The sequence below is a fragment of the Dermochelys coriacea genome, chromosome 6 (assembly GCF_009764565.3).
Source record: "Dermochelys coriacea isolate rDerCor1 chromosome 6, rDerCor1.pri.v4, whole genome shotgun sequence".
Classification (NCBI taxonomy): Eukaryota; Metazoa; Chordata; order Testudines; family Dermochelyidae; genus Dermochelys; species Dermochelys coriacea.
The window spans coordinates 114,683,973-114,702,023 of NC_050073.1; the positions used below are offsets into that span (position 1 = coordinate 114,683,973).

Consider the following 18,051-nt stretch of genomic DNA (forward strand, 5'->3'; position numbering starts at 1 on the left):
AAAAGGTTCAGGAAATGTTTTGACAAATAGATTCTTTACTAGGCATATTAATACAGAACTTGGAGTAATAATTCATTTAAACTACAATACAGAACCGTGTTTCCTGCACCCCTCAGGAGCAGTGTAAAGGCTTGGAGGAGTCAGGATAATGGAGAAGCTGAGGGAGAGGGAAGTAAATTGCTGGGAAGGAGCCTGGGTGTGAACTTGGAGGGTTGTTGGTTATGGGTGGGAAAAGTATGGAACAGGTTTTTTGGGGGGGGCAGGGAAGGATTGTTGGGGAGCTTCCCCCAGGGAGACCCTGGCTGACCCCTAACCTCTCCCATTCAGTTGGACACATCTCTCCCAGTCCCCATGTGTCCTTGCAACCCCTGTCCACATATGTCCCTCCACCCCCACTCAGACACCCACTCCCCCATCCCGATGTGGCCCTGCACCCCCATCCCTGTACTCCCTCCCCTGTCCCCATGTGTCTCCATGCCACCACCCAGCCACCCTCTGTCCCTATGTAGCTCTGCATCCCCTCCCCAATCACCGTGTGGTCCTGCACTTCCCTCCCCCGTGGCCCTGTGCCTCCACTCCCATTCAGCCCCGACCCCAGTCTATCCTCCCCCACTAGCTCTTATGAGCCCCTGTCTGACCCCCACAGCACCCCACGCTGTCTGTCTCCCCAAAGCCCTTATCTCCTGACCTGGCCTGCTGTGAAGAAGGCAGCTCTTTCTCTTCTCTCGCTGGTGGGGAGCTGCTGCTTTGTTCTATCACCAAAGTGCCCTCTGGTGGGCAAAAGGCAGAACTGCAGAAGTTATTTTCTGCTGGGAGCTGCTGCTATTCTTGCACCACATCGCCCTCTGGTGGGCAAAAGTCAGAACTGCAACAACATTTCAGCAGAAGGTTTTTTCTGCGCAAAAAATTAAAAATATGTGCAGCTCATTAATTATGTGCACAGGCAGTAGCGCAGAATTCCCCCAGGAGTAATAGAAGCTTCAGTCAGGGGACAAAAACAGTATCATCTGACTTAGCTAAGCATTAACACACCATGAACAATAAAGAGTTGAAGCAAATAGTTTGGGAGCTATTCAACAACTGAGACATATCCATATAAAGCATTATCAATCAGTTGAAAGTAAGCATTTCTAAACAATTAGTCTCCTAATTTGTGAACAAAAGAAAATAATGGCTGTGGTCCTTCTACATTGCTGTTAGTTTGCCTGGCTGCGGTCATAACTGAACCACTGCATACAATATTCATTAGCAAATCACTTATAACTCTTGATTTTCTTCACATGGATTCACTATTTATAAATATTCACCAGTTAGTTTGGACAAATGGTTTTTCATGAACCATTCACTTTGACTTTTTTATGAAGTTGGCTAATTATGGCAGATAGTATTGTTTCTGGTCCTTGATTGAGTGATTTTTAAAATAGGAAATAACACACTTTTGAATATAAATTTAGGGATGAATAAATATTCATACTAAAATCTCTGAAGCTTTCAGGGTTTGTGAACATTTGCATGAATACAGCTACCATTCCTCCACCAATCAGAGTAACCATGTTTATGTTAATATCCAACCAGCTCTGCTGGTGGTTGAACTGAATTTTGCCTTGGTGCAGTCTCAGTCCTAAGTAAACATTTATAACGTCACATAGATTGATACAGTTTGACTTGGAAAGCATTGCTCAGAGAAGATCAGCATCAGAATTTTAAAGATGGCATAAAACTGATTTGGCAGAAATTGCTATAACCTATGGAAACCAGTATCTATTGTTATTGCCTGTGCTGTCTTGTTTGCCACTGGGATAGATTTTTTTGTTTGCTTGCCACTAGAAACCAGCAGTTTATCTAGCATGTGAAGTTTTCAGCACATGACTTGGATTTTACTATTCTACAATAAAAGAGCACGCAACCAATGCTCTGAGTATTTTGGACAGTATTTTAAAAGTACACTGATAAATAAGCAGATCCACCACTTAGCCCAAGTCAAATCAAAGAACCCAGTTACAACATATACTTATATAACAAATTAATCAGCCTCCCCACACAGTCCCCAGAGTCCCACATCACTGCTACCCAGCCCTACCCAACACCCGTCATGGGTACTGATGGAAAGGCTGGCCTTGCCATGTTACCCTGAAATTTTACAAATTCACACTCTTAGAGACCGTGGGGGGAAAATAGCAGCTGATCGATGCAGGGGAACAATTCACATATTTATTAACTGGTCTAAAAAGTTGTGTCATGCAGCTGTTTGCACTCTTAAACTGGTGCAATGCTTTGCTCCAAAAGTGGCTGCATTTCAATGCTAGGTGAAGTCACTGCCATCTCTAGAAGGCCTTTTCTTGCATCTCTGAAATCAACTGAGTTTTGGCTTTGACTTCATTGGAGCAGGATTGGGACCACAGTTTGCAAAGTGCTTTGAGGTCCCATAGTGTAAAAGGCACTGTATAAATATAGGATAATTATAATGCTAATTGGAGCTTAGCCCCCTGAAATTTGACACAATTCCTTTGCTAAACCCTTGTTGCCTGCCTCCTTTTGCATCAATAATGTGAAAACCTGCCACACATCTGTGGCCCATTCAAAGGATAGAGAGCAGGTAGGGCAAGTTAGCCTAATTTGTGATCTGCTGCTATCAGTGGTTACCACCCTATCATCAGTGACAACTGTGTAATTAAGCTATTCCCAGTTCTGTGCTAGTTAATACTCTGATAGTATATTTTGACATTATCAAAATGAAGCATTGTGACATTATCAAAACACATTTTTTCAGACTATCTGTTCTATGGAAAATTTCAACATTTTTACTTTTCATGCTGATTTGGAACAAACACAGATTTCAAAATGTTGGAATTTTCCATGGAATGGAAATTCTATTTTCTGAAAAAAGAAAAGGAGTACCCGTGGCACCTTAGAGACTAACAAATTTATTAGAGCATAAGCTTTCGTGAGCTACAGTTCACTTCATCGGATGCATCCGATGAAGTGAGCTGTAGCTCACGAAAGCTTATGCTCTAATAAATTTGTTAGTCTCTAAGGTGCCACGGGTACTCCTTTTCTTTTTGCGAATACAGACTAACACGGCTGCTACTCTGAAATCTATTTTCTGACTAGTTCTAGTTTTTAATCACTCTAATCAGAGATGGTTTGTCCCACAATAGTATGTTAATATCTAAAGACTTTGAACAATCTGTTTGCTTAGCTTTCTGGGCTTTCTCCTAAAAAGACGTTTCCTTGTACTAGTTGCTTTGAATGCTTCAGAATTCCAATAAATACTGGAGATAATCTCAGAAACCTAATTCTTCAGCCTCTGCAAATACATTTGTAAAATCTGCATTTGAATGGGAATAGATTTTGTTTCATACATAATAATTATTAAATTTTTACTCCTATTTCTGTTTTGTGGAAACAGCTTTTTAAAAATGGGAATTTAAAATAAATTGGGAGAGGTGGTGGAGAAAAGACATTGTTATTTGCATCTAGAGATGAAACTACATACATTTATGGAGAAATAAGGGTTTCACATTACCACATATCAAACTGAGCATTTACACGGTTTTCTTTTTTGGCCACGTCCCTCTGCTAAACCTGACATGGAGCCAAGGTAAAGCAGAGATTTTCCCATTACAGAATACCAAATCTATGATAAGCCATGCCATGAAAATCCAGTTTAGGAGAAACAGAAAATAAAAAACAAAACTGCTGCAAGATCAGTCATGAGTTTTGCATTACTTATAAAATCTGTTTTTTCAGGGATCTTATAAATAAAGAAATCATAGGATCAGTAATGTAACATGATGAGGACAACCAACTCTTGCATTAGGAGAACTTAAGCAACAGTAAAGGCATTTTCAGCTTATTGCACAGTACACGTGCTCACTTTTGAAGCACTTGAAAAAGTTGTAAGCAGTTGCTACAGTAAAAGTGGTTTGTGAATATTGTACTTAAACTGTGGTGGTCTTAAGATGTGTGTATCAGCTTGCACTCTGATAAAATGAATATCAGCTATGATCTTTGTTATGTTCTGTGAATGGTTGTTCTCTTTTTTCCTAAGACAAGCATCATCATTAAGAATGAAAACTAATGCACGCTGCTGCTTTGCTCATCATCATACTCTGATATTAAATACTATTAATAATAAATGCCAGCAAAACAGAGTGAGCTTCATTCTGGCAGCACTGGGTGAGATTTCAGTGCTTTTCTCAACGATTAGTTCATAAAATCGATTTCAGTATTGCAGCTTCTGAATTATTTGCCACGAGGAAAAAGATGACTGACAAAATGTGTGTGTTAGAGTCTGGAGGACTCTAACACACACATTTCTAAGTTCAACTTAGAACTTCAAACCCCCCAGACAAGCCTGGCAACTAGTTATGCAAACGCTGATTTATATCCACTGCCTTTAAAGCCCAGTGGAGGTTAATTCAAGTTGTGTTTCTAATTCTGTGTATTTGCCAAAAGCAAAATGGGAAACAAATAAGTTCTCTCCTAACTTCATTGCCCCACTTGTATGTGCTGCCCTCTAAGCTGTCTGGCTGCTTTCCAAACCTGAATCACATCCCCGGGCTCGCAGTAACCCCGATATCCCCTTTGACCCATCCTCCTTTGCCCTTGATCTCCCTTCTCCTCACATCTGGAGTTTTCTGTACCTAGACTTTTTACAAAGTACTTCCTTACCTGCATAGTGGTCAAATACGGTGGGCACATACTCCTCCGGGAAGGCGTCATTGGCATAACTCATCAGCAGACAGGTTTTCCCAACTGCACCATCCCCAACCACCACACACTTCAACATCTTCTTCACGTTATTGCTGCTGCAGTCGGTGCTGTTGTCATCTTCCTCCTTACAGTTCATTCTTGCTGGTGCTGCTGCTGGTCCCAGGACTTCCAAGTGCACATGAAGGAAAAATGAAGTGCGATTGTATTGACTCTTCCTGAGTTTGGGAGGCTCTCAACCTCAGGAAATCATGCTAATGTTTCCAGGCTGTTCCAGCCACCTCTAACAATGACCATATCAGTAAAGAGAAGCATTGAGGTAAATAAATTATACATCGATTTTAAAAAAAGGATTGCCCTTTCTTATGAGCTTGAGTCAGGAAATACTCATCCTGTCACAGAGACCTTGATATTTATTGCAACTTTAAAAATATCAGCAGTCTGAGGTGTTGATTCTCTTCTCCCCTTCTCCAGCTTGGCCAGAGGAATCAAGGATTCCTGCTAAATCCACTCCATTTTCCATTTCATTTCTAACATGGAGGAAAGCTGGAGGTTTTTAATGGAGTTTTTCCTTTCTTTCTTCAGCTTGCTGTGTGTCAGGAAATCATGGGTTTCCTGCTGAATTCCATATTAGGATCAGTGGGCTTGTGAAGGGCTGCAAACAATAGGAGCTCTGTGTGTGTTTGTACTTTAGAGGAACTATGCCAGGACATAGAGTAAGAAAAACACTAGAGGTCTCACTGCAGGCTAAAGTTGTTAAGCTTCCTGTTTCAACTAAAGCACTCAATGCTGGGCTGGCTGAGATGAGGCTGGTGCTGACTGATAGATACGTTGATGATTTTCAATGGGGAATGCTGTGCAAAATGGGGATTCAGGCTTAAACGAATAAGAAGGGAATGGCAGGAGGTATATAAGGGAACCAGCCTGTAAAATATGCAATAGATTCTATCTTAAGGTTTTCTGCTGCTACCCGTTGCTGTATCGGAGCACCTTGGGATTATGCTTTTTCTTTTGGGGGTGTTGGTACATGCGAGTAGAATTGAACACAAATGCTCTCCTATGTAAATACCTCTTTAACAATTTGGGTAAAGCAATAAATCAGTTCTTCAAGCCAGGAACTAAGAAAATATCCTCCCCGTCCCCCCAAAAACAAACAAATGAGATATTTTCTGGTACAGGTGTGTGTGGAGGGAGGTGGGGTGAAAGAGAGCAGATGAAGACTTAGGAATTACAGCTGTTAAAAGGGAAGGCTACAGAGCAAAGCTACAGAACAGTCTGTGTAAAACCTGAGTTAAATGGCATAGCTTTTACTCCCTAAAAACTAGAGCAATATGTGGTCCAGCACAGTTTTGCTATAGTGTTACATATCGTTCTGATCCTCCTTTTAATTTTATTATATAACTGTCCCAAAGATCCCACTGTGGGTAAACACTTAGGGCCAAACCTTGCTCTCTGTACTCCTGGAAAACAGTGCAATCTCCAGCAGAAGTGAGTCACTAATTTAAAAACAATCCCTTCCTCATGTCAGCCGTTCTCTTCCCTGGGCATCCCAGTGCATGCTGCCTACTCTATGTCTGCCTTACTTAGATTGTAAGGCCTCAGAGCGGGGAAACGGATATGGAGCTAATCCATGGTGAGGTAACAACAGGCAAGGCTTTACTGAGGTGTGACACGTGCCCTGCCTAGCTCATGGCTTCCCAGAAACAACAGTCTGCAGTCCCACGGTGTTGGTGGGGAAGCACCTAGGGGTCGGGCTCTAAGAGAGAGATCCCCCGCCCCAAAGCAGTAAAGACTAATAGGGCCATCTCGGCCACATAACTACAGTCCTGAGCGGTCACACACCACTGTTGTAATGTAGCAAGTGCAGCAGAGACCCCCCTGAATTGAGCCCATTTCAGGGCCCAATCCAAAGCCCATTAAAGTCAATGGAAGTCAATCCAGTGATTTAAATGGGCACTGGAGCAGGCCCTCACTTCTTTCCCATGGAGCGGTGGATGTGTGTAGAACACTGGGTGTTGCAGAGTCTGTACTGAGTGTGGCTCTGCCTTCTGCCTTTAAACCCTCCTCTCGGGTCTTGTTTGTGAAGAATCTTTGATCTGTGGTGCCCACCCCGTCCCCCCTTGCTGCCTTTCATGAGCTGATCTAAATACGAAGTCTTAAGCCATCTGCAACAGAGCAGCACTCCATACAACAAGGGTTACTGAGAGGTTCCTCAGCAAACTCTCCACAGCCTGCCTCTCCTTGCTCAGTGTCCTGACAACGTGTGAGTGAGGATCTGGGCAGGACACACAGTCTCGGCTTCCTTGTCCTTGTCCTGCATGGGTAAAGTTATCTGGTGATTTCAATGAAGGGTTTAAGCTGCTCTAATCCCCGTTCTGCTGTCCCTCTCCTTCCTTTAAAGGGACCCTCAAAATTGGCCTTTTGCTGGTGGTTTGGGAAACATTTGGGAGGAATCAGTTTTAATTAAGACCTGCCAATAAAAGGATCTAAACTCCTCTCTCTCATATCTTGGCAGCAGCTATTACAGTGCAGTGTTCACTTTTGGCCATGAGCTTAAAGACCAGCTAATGGCTCTCCTTGAAGAGGCCAACACTATGATTTATGAGATTAGCTTTAAAGTGAGCAAAGCTGACGTCTTGCCCATATATCTCTTTAATTCAACACCATCATTTTTCTTTACAAACAGAAACAATGTGAATAGACTAGCTTAGCTGATTTACCAAAGAAAAGTATAAAGGTCTGTACCTGGACTAAAAGCATATGTTTTCTTTATCGGGGGCTGGCCCCATTTACAACTGCCAGATCAAAACATGGTTCAGTTGCAACCAAGTTTAATAACTGTTGTATAGTTGTATATAACTGTTGTATATAACTTTGGGCTGTATAGACAGCACCACAATTAACCCTTCTGCTGCTCTTGGGCCGTATCTTTTACATCTGTGGTGATGGCGTTAACTTTGCTGTATGGATTAATGGCTCAGTGCTGCTGAACTTGAGCAATGTTTGAGGCACTCTAGTTGTTTTCTGAAACAGATTGCTAGCCTTAAGATATGTCTCTTAGAGTTCTGCTGCGGGGGATGGCGAGTGGTTGAGTGGTTGCTCTCATGTCACCAAATGTTTTTCTTGCCTTCAGTGCTGGGTAATGGATGTTTCTTCAGAACTTTTGATTTCTTAATCAGCAGATGGGAAGTGTCAGTGTTGTAGGCACACCTGATCCTTCTGCTGCATTTCAAATCTGCCGAGGCTATCTCTGCACAGCAGAGCTGTGTGGGAGTTCCGAATTGGAGGATATGGGGTTGTTGATAGTGATAGGCAAAGCTTGAAAGAGCTGGAAATTTAGTTTGGATCCATAGGTTTTCTGCAATTCTCTAAACCTCTCTAATCTGGATATCAGGTTCAATTTTTTCAGGTTCTTTTTCATGAAATTCCCAGTGCTTCCTAATTTGCCAGCAGTTCACAAATACTTGAACAGAATTTCTGTACCTCCACTTCCAGCCAAAGTCCTAAAGAGATGAGGAGTGTGAAAATTCAAAAGACACAAAGAAAAAGTTAACCCAATTCATCCGGATCGCCAAAAAGGCTTGTTTAGCATTTTGGGTAGAGACTGCGGTCAGTCCTTTCCTTGTGCAAACGAGTTTGCCCATCATTGCTTGTTGCAAGGGGCTAGCAAAGGGCACAGCCTCAATTGGGGAAGCTGACCCAAGCTAATGGGGTAAGTTAGCTGGGGTGGAGGGAGCTGTGGAGTGAAGTTGTCATTTGAGGCAGCTATCCAGCAGTTTGTAGGCAAAGTAGCTGTGTTCCGGGTGGTGTGCCTGCATTGGCTCACTGATTAACAGAGGGGTTACTGGCAGTCGGCCTAATCCTGTGAGCTCCTGGGTTCCTCCAACTCCCACTCATTCACCTGCATGGGTCACTTCCATCTTCAGCAGTGTAATTCTGACCAAGAAATCCTGGGAGCTGCCTTGCCCATGACTCTGCCTGGGCCCGAGTCCCCACAGAGATTTCTGGCAGCAGCAACGGTGTTCAGTGGTGAGATGAAGGACTTTTTAGCTTGGCTGGTGGTCATTTGCTAATTAGTTCTGCCACAGCTATTTGAACAATACGTTTGCTAATTAAATCTATCCTACGAATCCCGTATGTCCTGTGATTAGGGCAGAGCAAATCAAGGTGAAAAAAAGAGTGGTGCTGTATCCTCCCACCCCTTGTGATCTTACTCAGTCTCATGTTGGCTCATGGCCATGCTATCTCTCCACTGCTTTCACCAGATGAGATGTCTTCTTCTGCAGAAACATAAACAAGCATAGAACTTGCAGAGTCATCTGAGATTGTCCCATCACTGCTTTTAATATCATCATATGACTCAAGTGGCATCAATCTGACAATCAGATGCTTATCTGCCTTTCTTTAGGCCTTGTTGCCCTATTCCTTCCCCCCTCACCTAACCAACCAGCTTCTTTCCAACAATCTTATCCTTCCTCTCCCCCTGCCACTCAGCTGATACAGAATCTGGTCTTCTCTGCCTCTCACAGTACCATAAGCTCTGGATGATGTCTGTGGTCCAGACCCTGACTCCCTTTCTTGGCACCCACAGCTTCATTTTCCTCTCCAACTCTCAGTTTCTCTCCCCACCTCAGACCCTCAGCTTCTTTCCTCCTTCCAGCCTTCAATACCCTTCCTTTCATGTGGTTTCAGTAGGTCTGGCAGGCTCTGCTGGGTTCAGGCCAGCTGCCATGTCCAAACCTCATGCTCTGAGGCTTTTTGGAATGGCTGTCAAGCATTGGTCCCCTTGGCCCCAGCTCAACCAAAGCCAAAAATAGTTTGGCCACCAGTGTAGCTAGAGTGTTTTAACATTTAGCCCAGAGTGGGTTAGATCCTTAGTGCCAGCCTTCCTGGAGGCTCAGTGGGGATGGCAGCAGGGGTGGATTCCATTTCCCTCCCTAGAATGAGAGAAATGCTTACCAAAGATGTGAGCGGCAGAAGAGTCTGATGCAGCGTTTTGCAGAGAGTCAGTGTGGCCCAAGGGATAAGACAGTGTCTTGGTAGCCACCAGGACTTCAGGGGCTAGTCCCAGCCCTGTTTGTGACCTTGGATGACTCACTTCACCTCTTTCTCACCTGTTGCCTAATCTACTTAGAATGTTTAAACTCTTTAGGGCAGGAACTGTGTCTTCTTATGTGTCTGTACAACACCTAGCACAATGGGCCCTTGTTCTCACCTGGGGCCTAGAGGTGCTACTGTAATACAAAAAAATAACAAATACAAATGGAAAAAAGGAAGAGTTGTCCGAGGCTCTGTTTATACTTATGGCAGCATGCAGAGTACAGGCCCACCATGTGTAGCTACATGGCACAGTGACAAGTGGGCTGAGTTCACACTTGTCACTGCAGTGTGTATAGCTACAGTGCTAAAAACAGCAGTGTAGATGTGGAAGAGCCATGTAGGGTACATACCCACAGTGTTCAGGCATGTAGGGTACACTACTTGCCTTACCCAGGCCTAACTGTCCACACAGCTATTTATACACATGCTAGCTGGGCATGCAGCACCTGTACAGTACTGCAACTGTAGACATAGCCTAAGAACCACAGTTTGGGGATCACTACTGAAAATATTTGTAAGGCAACAACGAAGAGTCTGGTCAGTTCATTTGCAAAGCATCACTGCTTTGGATGCCAGAGATGATTTGGGGTATCCTGGGTCAGAGTCATGGGTGAAGGGTGAACCCTCGGCTCAGGGAGGCTAGCCCCCGGCCTGGCCCACCCCTCCCACCTGAGGCCCTGCCCCTGCTGCCCCCCTTCTTCTGCCAGAGCCCAGAGCCCCACCCTTCTCCTGGCTGCCAGCCCCCCTCTGGCCCCAGAGCACCTGGTGGGCAGGCAGCACATGGCCCCCAGCCCCCAAATGCCAGGTGGCCAGTGCCCCCAGTTGCCCCAAGCACAGGGTGGACAGCGCAGCTCCAGCGCCCGGGGGCACTCCAGCACTGGGCGGCCCCAGCCACCCCAAGTCTTGGTTGCAGGCTGGCCGTGGGTGCCCTAGTTCTAGCCCCAGCCCCAGTATGCATCCCAGAAGACGAGCGGCCTGCCTGGGCTGGGGCCAAGGGGGAAGGGCAAGCAGGAGGCAGCCTTGCCGCGGAGCATGGGCGGGTCCACATCAGGCTGTTTGGGGAGGAAAAGCCTCCCCCGGCCTGTGATACGGGCCGCCCCTGGCTAAAGCCTGGGCTTGGATACGCCATTGTCTTTGGCTTGGGTCACTAGGGGCTCCATTAGAATTAGTGGATTTGTTCTCGTAATAGCTCAGTGAATTAATGCTGAGTTTGGTTCATTGTGTCCAAAGTCTGAAGAAAATGTTACACTGTAGCCTCCTTTATGATATTTTATTGCTTCCTTGATCTTTAGGCAAAGAAGAAAAACTTACTCCATTCACTGGAAACAAGGCTCCATAGTATTCCAGAATCTCTGTGCCCTTGGAATTGAAACTCTTTTACTCGGCTCCTTTGCCCACTTGTGATTTAGAAGACCATTTTCCATAGTGTTGAAGATCTCTTTATGCATCAGGGAAAGACTTGATCAATGAGATGAGATTGTGAAGTCTGCTAAACAAAGTGAGGTTCAAAACGAAGTTCTCCTGGCCAGCTAGTTCAGGGCATTCTCTGCATTATAATATCAAAAGGGGCATAGACCATGAAATTAACTGAAAGCTGGATCAGTGGGCTTAACCTTTTGTAAAGATGTAGACCTGCTTCTCAGTGGCTCTGTAACTGCACTTCATGGCGGAACTGAGTGGGGAGGGCCAAAGTTGCTATAAGCCATCTCTGTACTCACCATATTCTCTGGGTAGCCTGCTTTGCCCCGATCTAAATTGGAGCAGCCTCAGGGTTGATTCCACTTATGCTTAGGGTGCCTAGGTACCCCCCAGAAAGGACGGAGGATAGCTGGAATGAAATGCACTTTGGGCACACTCCTCTACCTGACCCCAACCATGTGTTTTGCCTTGCCTCTGGCACTAGCTACCTCTCACCTATGTGCTTTGATCCTCAGGCCCCAAATTAATTTTATGTATAGGAAGGTGAAAGTAGTATGTTAGAAAAAATCATAGCAGTTCATTGCTAGCGTCTCCATCCCCCGTGTGATATGTCTGAAGCATTTTTGGCTGTACAGTTTGTTAGGGGACAAGTGCTGAGGTTTGGCTCTGGGGCTTGTTGAGTGAGGATGGATTCCTATACAGCCGTCCTGTGCAATTATTAGTGACACCTGCAAATTATACAACAATCTAGTCTTTTTGGAGGCCTATCCAAACAGGAGACATTCCATGGCTAGTGGTGCTGCAGAAACTATAGTAGCTTTGGTGATGCAGAGGACCTTGCCTTGAAAAGTTTTGTTTATAAAGATGACTCAGGAGACAAGATCCAAGAGTGAATGATTCATGTCCAGCCCACCAGATTACCATCATATTTAAACTATGTGCCTTCCCCAAGGCAACGGCTATATAATGAGAATCACATATTGCTAGGGGGTTGGTTTTGGTTGGGCAGGGAGGGGTTGACCTGTTAATTCACAATTATTTCTGTGTAATAGCAACTGCAGATAGTGTTAAATTACTTACCCATAAATACAGCTGGTGGCACTTGGACGGTGTCCTTTTTTCCAGCTGTTTATAGCTTCATGCATTTGGTTTTTGGGGGGTTAGTTTTTCATGGGAGGTGCAACAGTGCACATTGGCCTCTGAATTTACTCACCCAGGGACCGCCATGTTCTTCTATTTCCATCAGTGCTCTCTGGTTTCCTTTTCAACCTTGGCTGTCACCCGTCCCCTCTCTCCTTTCTGCTCTATCTCCTTCTTGACTGACTTTTGTTTTCTTTGTTATTTTAGTCTTTGTCCCTCTTTATGCATCTTTTCTTTTTTTTCTCCCTCTAGCTCAGCATTTCATCTTCTTCAGAACATCAGCCGATGAGTGACTAAAGTTGTAATCTTCTTGTACAGTCACCCTCCCACTACTGAGTAGACTGCAGAGAGAAATTGACGAGGTCTGTGAGCACTATTGGAATTGCAGGGAAAATATCCCCTTCAGGCAATTTCTTCCTGTTATGTTTTCCATATAGACTTTTAACCTACATTTCTTATATTTGAGATTGAGAGGTGCAATAAAACAAACAACAAAAGCTTACGTAAGGGGGAACACAGTGGGCTGGTCTCATCTGTAACAGATGGCATTAGCTCTGCCTCGCAATTTTGCATCTGTTTCAGCAGACAGGGGACTGCTAGGAATATAAAAGTGCTGCAATCAGAAAAGGATCATAATAAAAGTATGCACCACAGTGGTGGCCTGTATTGGTGTGTGTGTGTGTGGATCTGGTAGCATTGTAGAAGTGGGAAAGAAGCCTTTCCCTTCTCGTTTCAAGGTGCATCCCATGTTGTTCACCTCTGGCTAGTGTTTAGGGGTGTAGTTTGCCTTAACTTAAATCCAGAGAAACAGCTCAAAGTTAGGTGTGACTGAATTTAAAGCCTCTAAGGGAAACAGGCTTATATTTTTTAAATGTGCCAGTTGGACTCTAGATTTCCAGCTCCTCATTTTCGGTCCAAATTGCCAAGATGGGTTTATTGCTGAAACGTACACACAGCTGATTCAAAAAACATTTGTGCAGAGTTTTTACGCTCTTGGGGGGAAAAAAGAGTGGATTCTTTCCAAGAAGAGAATGTGCTTTTGTGCTTTATGTGATCTTTCTGCCTCTTCATGCAAATAAATAGAAGGCTCTCACTGTCTTCCACATTCCAGGAATAGGCAGCTGAAAGAGAGGGCTGAGGCACAAACAAAGGGGATGAGCAAGCACCAGTCACTTAAAATAATGTAGGAAGAAGTTAGCAAGGATTAGTAAATTGCAGATTACCCTGGGTTGTTTCTATTCTCTGTCTTTCTCTGGAAAGCCTACATTGGAAGGAAGGATGGTTTTGAGTTAAGACACTGGATTGGGACTTGGGAGGGTTAGGTTAGTTCCCAACTATGCCACAGCCTCCCTGGGCCACCTTGGGCAAGTCATTTAATCCTTCTGTCTCCCAGTTCCCCATCTGTCAAATAGGGATGATGATGCTTCTTTTGTCTTGTCTATTTAGATTGTAAACTCTTCAGAGCGGGGACTGCCTCTTACCATAGCCTGGTCTACCCTTAAAAATTAGATTGACCTAGCTCTGTCTCTCAGGGCTCTGAAACATTTAATTCCCTGTGTGCCGTAGTTAGGCTGATCTAGCCCCGGTGTACATGAAGTTGGATCAATGGAAGGATTCTTTCATTGACCTAGCTACCGCCTCTCAGAGAGGTGGGTTGGCTACATCAATGAAAAAATCCCCTTCCGTCAATGCAGGAAGTATCTCCGCTATGGCACTCCAGTGGCCCAGCTGTAGTGTTGTCTAACGCTGTGCCACTGTAGAGTCTGTAATGTAGCCATACCTTGCGCAGGGACCCGGATGCTGCAATAATACAAGGAGGGAATGCCATTCATAGCATAGTAATGGGGCTACCAAAAGATGCTCCCCATCTGTGAAAAACGTTTCTTGGAGCCTAAGGATAAGCACTGTGTGAATCTTTCAAGATCTATCTTAGCTTTTCACCCCAGCAATATTCTCTAACCGGAATAGCAGTTAAAAAGAGGAAATGGGCCACACCACAAGACAGAGAGTCAAGAGGCCTGGATTCTATTCCTGGCTCCACCGCAGACTTGCTTTTGTTGGTCAGGGCAAGTCTGTTCACCTCTCTCTGCCATGGAAATAATAATAGTGCTGACACCTAGTTCATTCATGTTTTTAAAGTGCTTTGAGATCCCTTAATAAGAAATGCTATAGAAGTGCAAAGGATTATTACTAGTAGTTATTTATTAGCAGTGCCAGTAGTGAAATGTAAGGTGTAAAATGTTATTCTGGAAACAGTGATAACCAGCTGTTGCTTTTTATGACTGTAGCCTTGACTGACAATACCTGCTCTTTGCTACACAGTAAACTAAACTATATGGTTGCAGTTTTAATTTGCCATCTTATCAGAGCTGCTTTTAAACTGTTTCCGACCCCTGCCATGAAAGATCAGAATCACCCACTTGTTCTCAGTCCAGAAGCATTTGAGACAATGCTAGCTTTATGGCAGCGAATGTTTACAATAATAATAATGCCATGTGATTAGACTCAGAGGAGGAATCCAGGAGAGTTCCCCATTTTAAATAGTAGTGGATTCAAAGTTGCTCTGCAATACTCCAGGACCCACATTGCAATTTGATCTCTTCCCACCCATCCTTGAAATATGTGATGCAAGTTCCATATGTATTTCTCTATGTTTATATCTCCTCCCCCACGAGTTACCAAATCCCATGACTGTCCCTGCAATGTATTTCAAGAAGTTGTCCATATAAAACCCTCTAATCATGCTAAAGATTCCCTCATTTCTACAGCTCTGCAAGGGATCTCAGGCATATCATTCTCTGTTTCATAATAAATATGACATATGCTACAGCTGCAGTGAGAAAGGCAGAGACTAGCTTGCAAGAGTGTCCCAATTACACCTCTACCCCGATATAACGCCACCCGATATAACACGAATTTGGATATAATGCGGTAAAGCAGTGCTCCAGTGGGGTGGGGCTGCACGCCCCGGTGGATCAAAACAAGTTCGATATAACGCTGTTTCACCTATAACGCGGTAAGATTTTTTGGCTCCCGAGGACAGCATTATATCGGGGTAGAGGTGTATTTGGCATTTTAGAAATGTCATACTATTCATCTAGTTGGACTCAAGAGTTTTTCTAAGAAGTTGCTGCAACAGAATTGACAACAGTCAAACGTAAGTTATTATTTGTAACAGTGGGGCCTAGAGTCCTTGCACGTCCATTTCCTTTCTGGTCTCTCCGACTGCACCCCTATGGTGTCAGACCTCATGACCTTGCCTGCTGTGGTGGAAGTTCACAGTGTTCTCACTCTCAGACCAGGATTTGTCTATTGCAACTGCTTATTACCGTACAGGTCCCGTTGGACACCTGCGTCTCATCCCCGTGGGAGTCTGTGTCCAGTGATACACAGCGACAAATCACTTTTGAACAAGAGGACTTGTTGTTAATAAATGGAACAAGGCATTAGAGAAAATGATTTCAAAATAACCAACAGCTTATAAACACATTTGTACTCATCTGATCTTATGCTTCCCTATGATCTCAGTTGGATGGATTTCCCCTCTGAGTTACAAGAGTAGACCCAGCCTATGTTCTTCTACCAAGCTCAGGGGCTCTTGGGACCCAAGCTGGTCTCACTTTGCCTTCCAGAGAGCGTCACTCAGTCCCAGTTTGTTTTCCTACCCTGGGGGAAACACCCTTTTCCCAGAGTCTCACCCTCCCTGTGTGAGCCTGAGCCCAACTGCCATGTATCTCAGTGGCTTTTGTTAGAGGACCTAGGGGTGAAGTCTTCCTTTTCCCTCAGACTGGTTTTAGCTGGTGGGCCTGCCAAGCCATCTAAGAGCATGCCCCTGTGGTGGCTGCTCCATGGTTTGGCAGTTGGACCCATGGCTCTCAGTCACAGGCCTTGTGGCTGTTGAGGAGGGTGCTGAGTCCCTTCCCTCCCTCCCCGCTCCTCAGGACATTCCACCACATCGCCTCAGGAATCCTCTCCATACACCACGTGTTGGGTACAGAACCATATTCATCACTGAGCGTCCCCAGATCCCTCACAGTCCCCAACCTAAGGCAGAGCCCCTGGTGCAGCAGGCGCTGTACAAATACAGAGTAAAGAGCTTCAATCTAAACAGACAAAAGGGGCGGAGGGAAAACAGGCACAGAGAGAAGTGACTAGGCCAAGGTTACACAGGTCAGGGAGCAGAGCCCTTGTTTCCTGGCTCTTAGTCTAGTGCCCAGCATTGCCTGTGTAATGGGGCACACAAGCCCCTGTGCAAGGCAGGAAGTGGTTAATGGGCTACAGGAGGCCCAATTAGTCCAAATGGAGACACCTGGAGCAGGAGGCAGGCTTCCAGGAAGGGACTTAAAAGATGAGTCCTACACGGTGTTGGGGAGAAGCAGGCAGAGAGAGTGGATGTAGGGCTCTCACAGTGGGAGATAAGCAGGGGTGAAAGTAAGTCTAGGGACTTACTGGTATGGGGCTGGGCTGGGGCCGGCTAGGGCCCCCGGAAGAAGCAGGGCCTCGGGTGGAAAGGGTGGGGTTGGGAGAGGTCAGAGCCAGCCCCGGCCCATCCTGTACTGGCAAGTGCCTCCTTCCCGCTCCCTAGGGTAACAGCAGCAGCCAGGGCCTCTGGCAGGGGTTTAAAGGGCCCTGGGCGGTAGTGGCGGCCAGAGCCTTGGGCCCTTTAAATCGTCCCCGGAGCCCCGCCGCTGCTTCCCCAGGGCTCTGGGAATGGGGCTCCAGGTGCCACTATCGCCCCGGACCCTTTTAAATCATCCCCGGAACCCGCCGGAGCTCTGGGGTAATGGCGGCGGGGCTCCAGGGACGATTTAAAGGGCCCAGGGCTCGGCAGCCGCTACCGCCCCGGGCCCTTTAAATCGCCGCCCCAGCCTTGCCACCGCTACCCCAGGGCTCCGGCAGTAGGGCTCTGGCAGCAATTTAAAGGGCCGGGGGCTCCAGCCGCTGCTGGGAGCTGCAGGCCCTTTAAATTGCGCCTGGGGAAGCGGATCCACCCCGGTACAGCTCACCGGCTCTTGCCGGTACACCATACCGGGGCGTTCCGGCTTACTTTCACCTCTGGAGATAAGGCTGGCTGGGGCCAGAGACTGGGGCCTGGTAGCTCTCCCAGAGGAATGGGAAGAGTTTATGTAGCTTCATGCATGTTTTAGATGTTGAGTGCCCTCGAAGGGGTAGAACCAGGGCCGGCTCCACATTTTTGCCGCCCCAAGCAATGAAAAAAACTGCCGCCATGGATGGCAGAAGGGAGAAGCTGCCGCCGATATGCCGCTGCAGCCGGTAGGACAGGGGAGCTGCCTCTGAATTGCTGTGGCAGCGGAAAGACTGTCCCCCCTTTCTAACTGCCGCCCCAAGCACCTCCTTGGAACGCTGGTGCCTGGAGCCGGCCTTGGGCAGAACTGGAAGTGGCCTAGCTGGAAGGCTAAGTTTCTGCAACTCAGAAGGTGGTTGGAGACGAGGAAGACCAGCTGGGAAACTGAGATGGAGTGGCTGCTGCACGGTGTAATGCTGCCCAGGGGCTCTCTGGTAAGGATGTGCAACAGTAGCTGGCTCTCGCAAAGTAAATGTGAGTCCCTGGATTGTGGTCCCTCTAGGAGGAGCTCTTGTGATTAGGTGAGAAGCTCCTCCATTCCCATGATTTTCAGGGCTGGACATGAGTGCAGGGGGTAAGGACACAGACCTGCC

General features: G+C 45.9%; 1 protein-coding gene across 1 annotated transcript in view; it reads right to left on the reverse strand.

The window, feature by feature from the left end:
* RHOJ (ras homolog family member J) overlaps positions 1 to 5,308 on the reverse strand; it is a 78,466-nt gene extending 73,158 nt beyond the window's left edge. Inside the window, exon 1 of the mRNA XM_038405644.2 lies at positions 4,675 to 5,308. Coding sequence (XP_038261572.1) covers positions 4,675 to 4,852 — 178 coding nt within the window. The 5' untranslated portion in view covers positions 4,853 to 5,308. The remainder of the gene's footprint in view (positions 1 to 4,674) is intronic.
* Between the last annotated feature and the right edge of the window lie 12,743 nt (positions 5,309 to 18,051).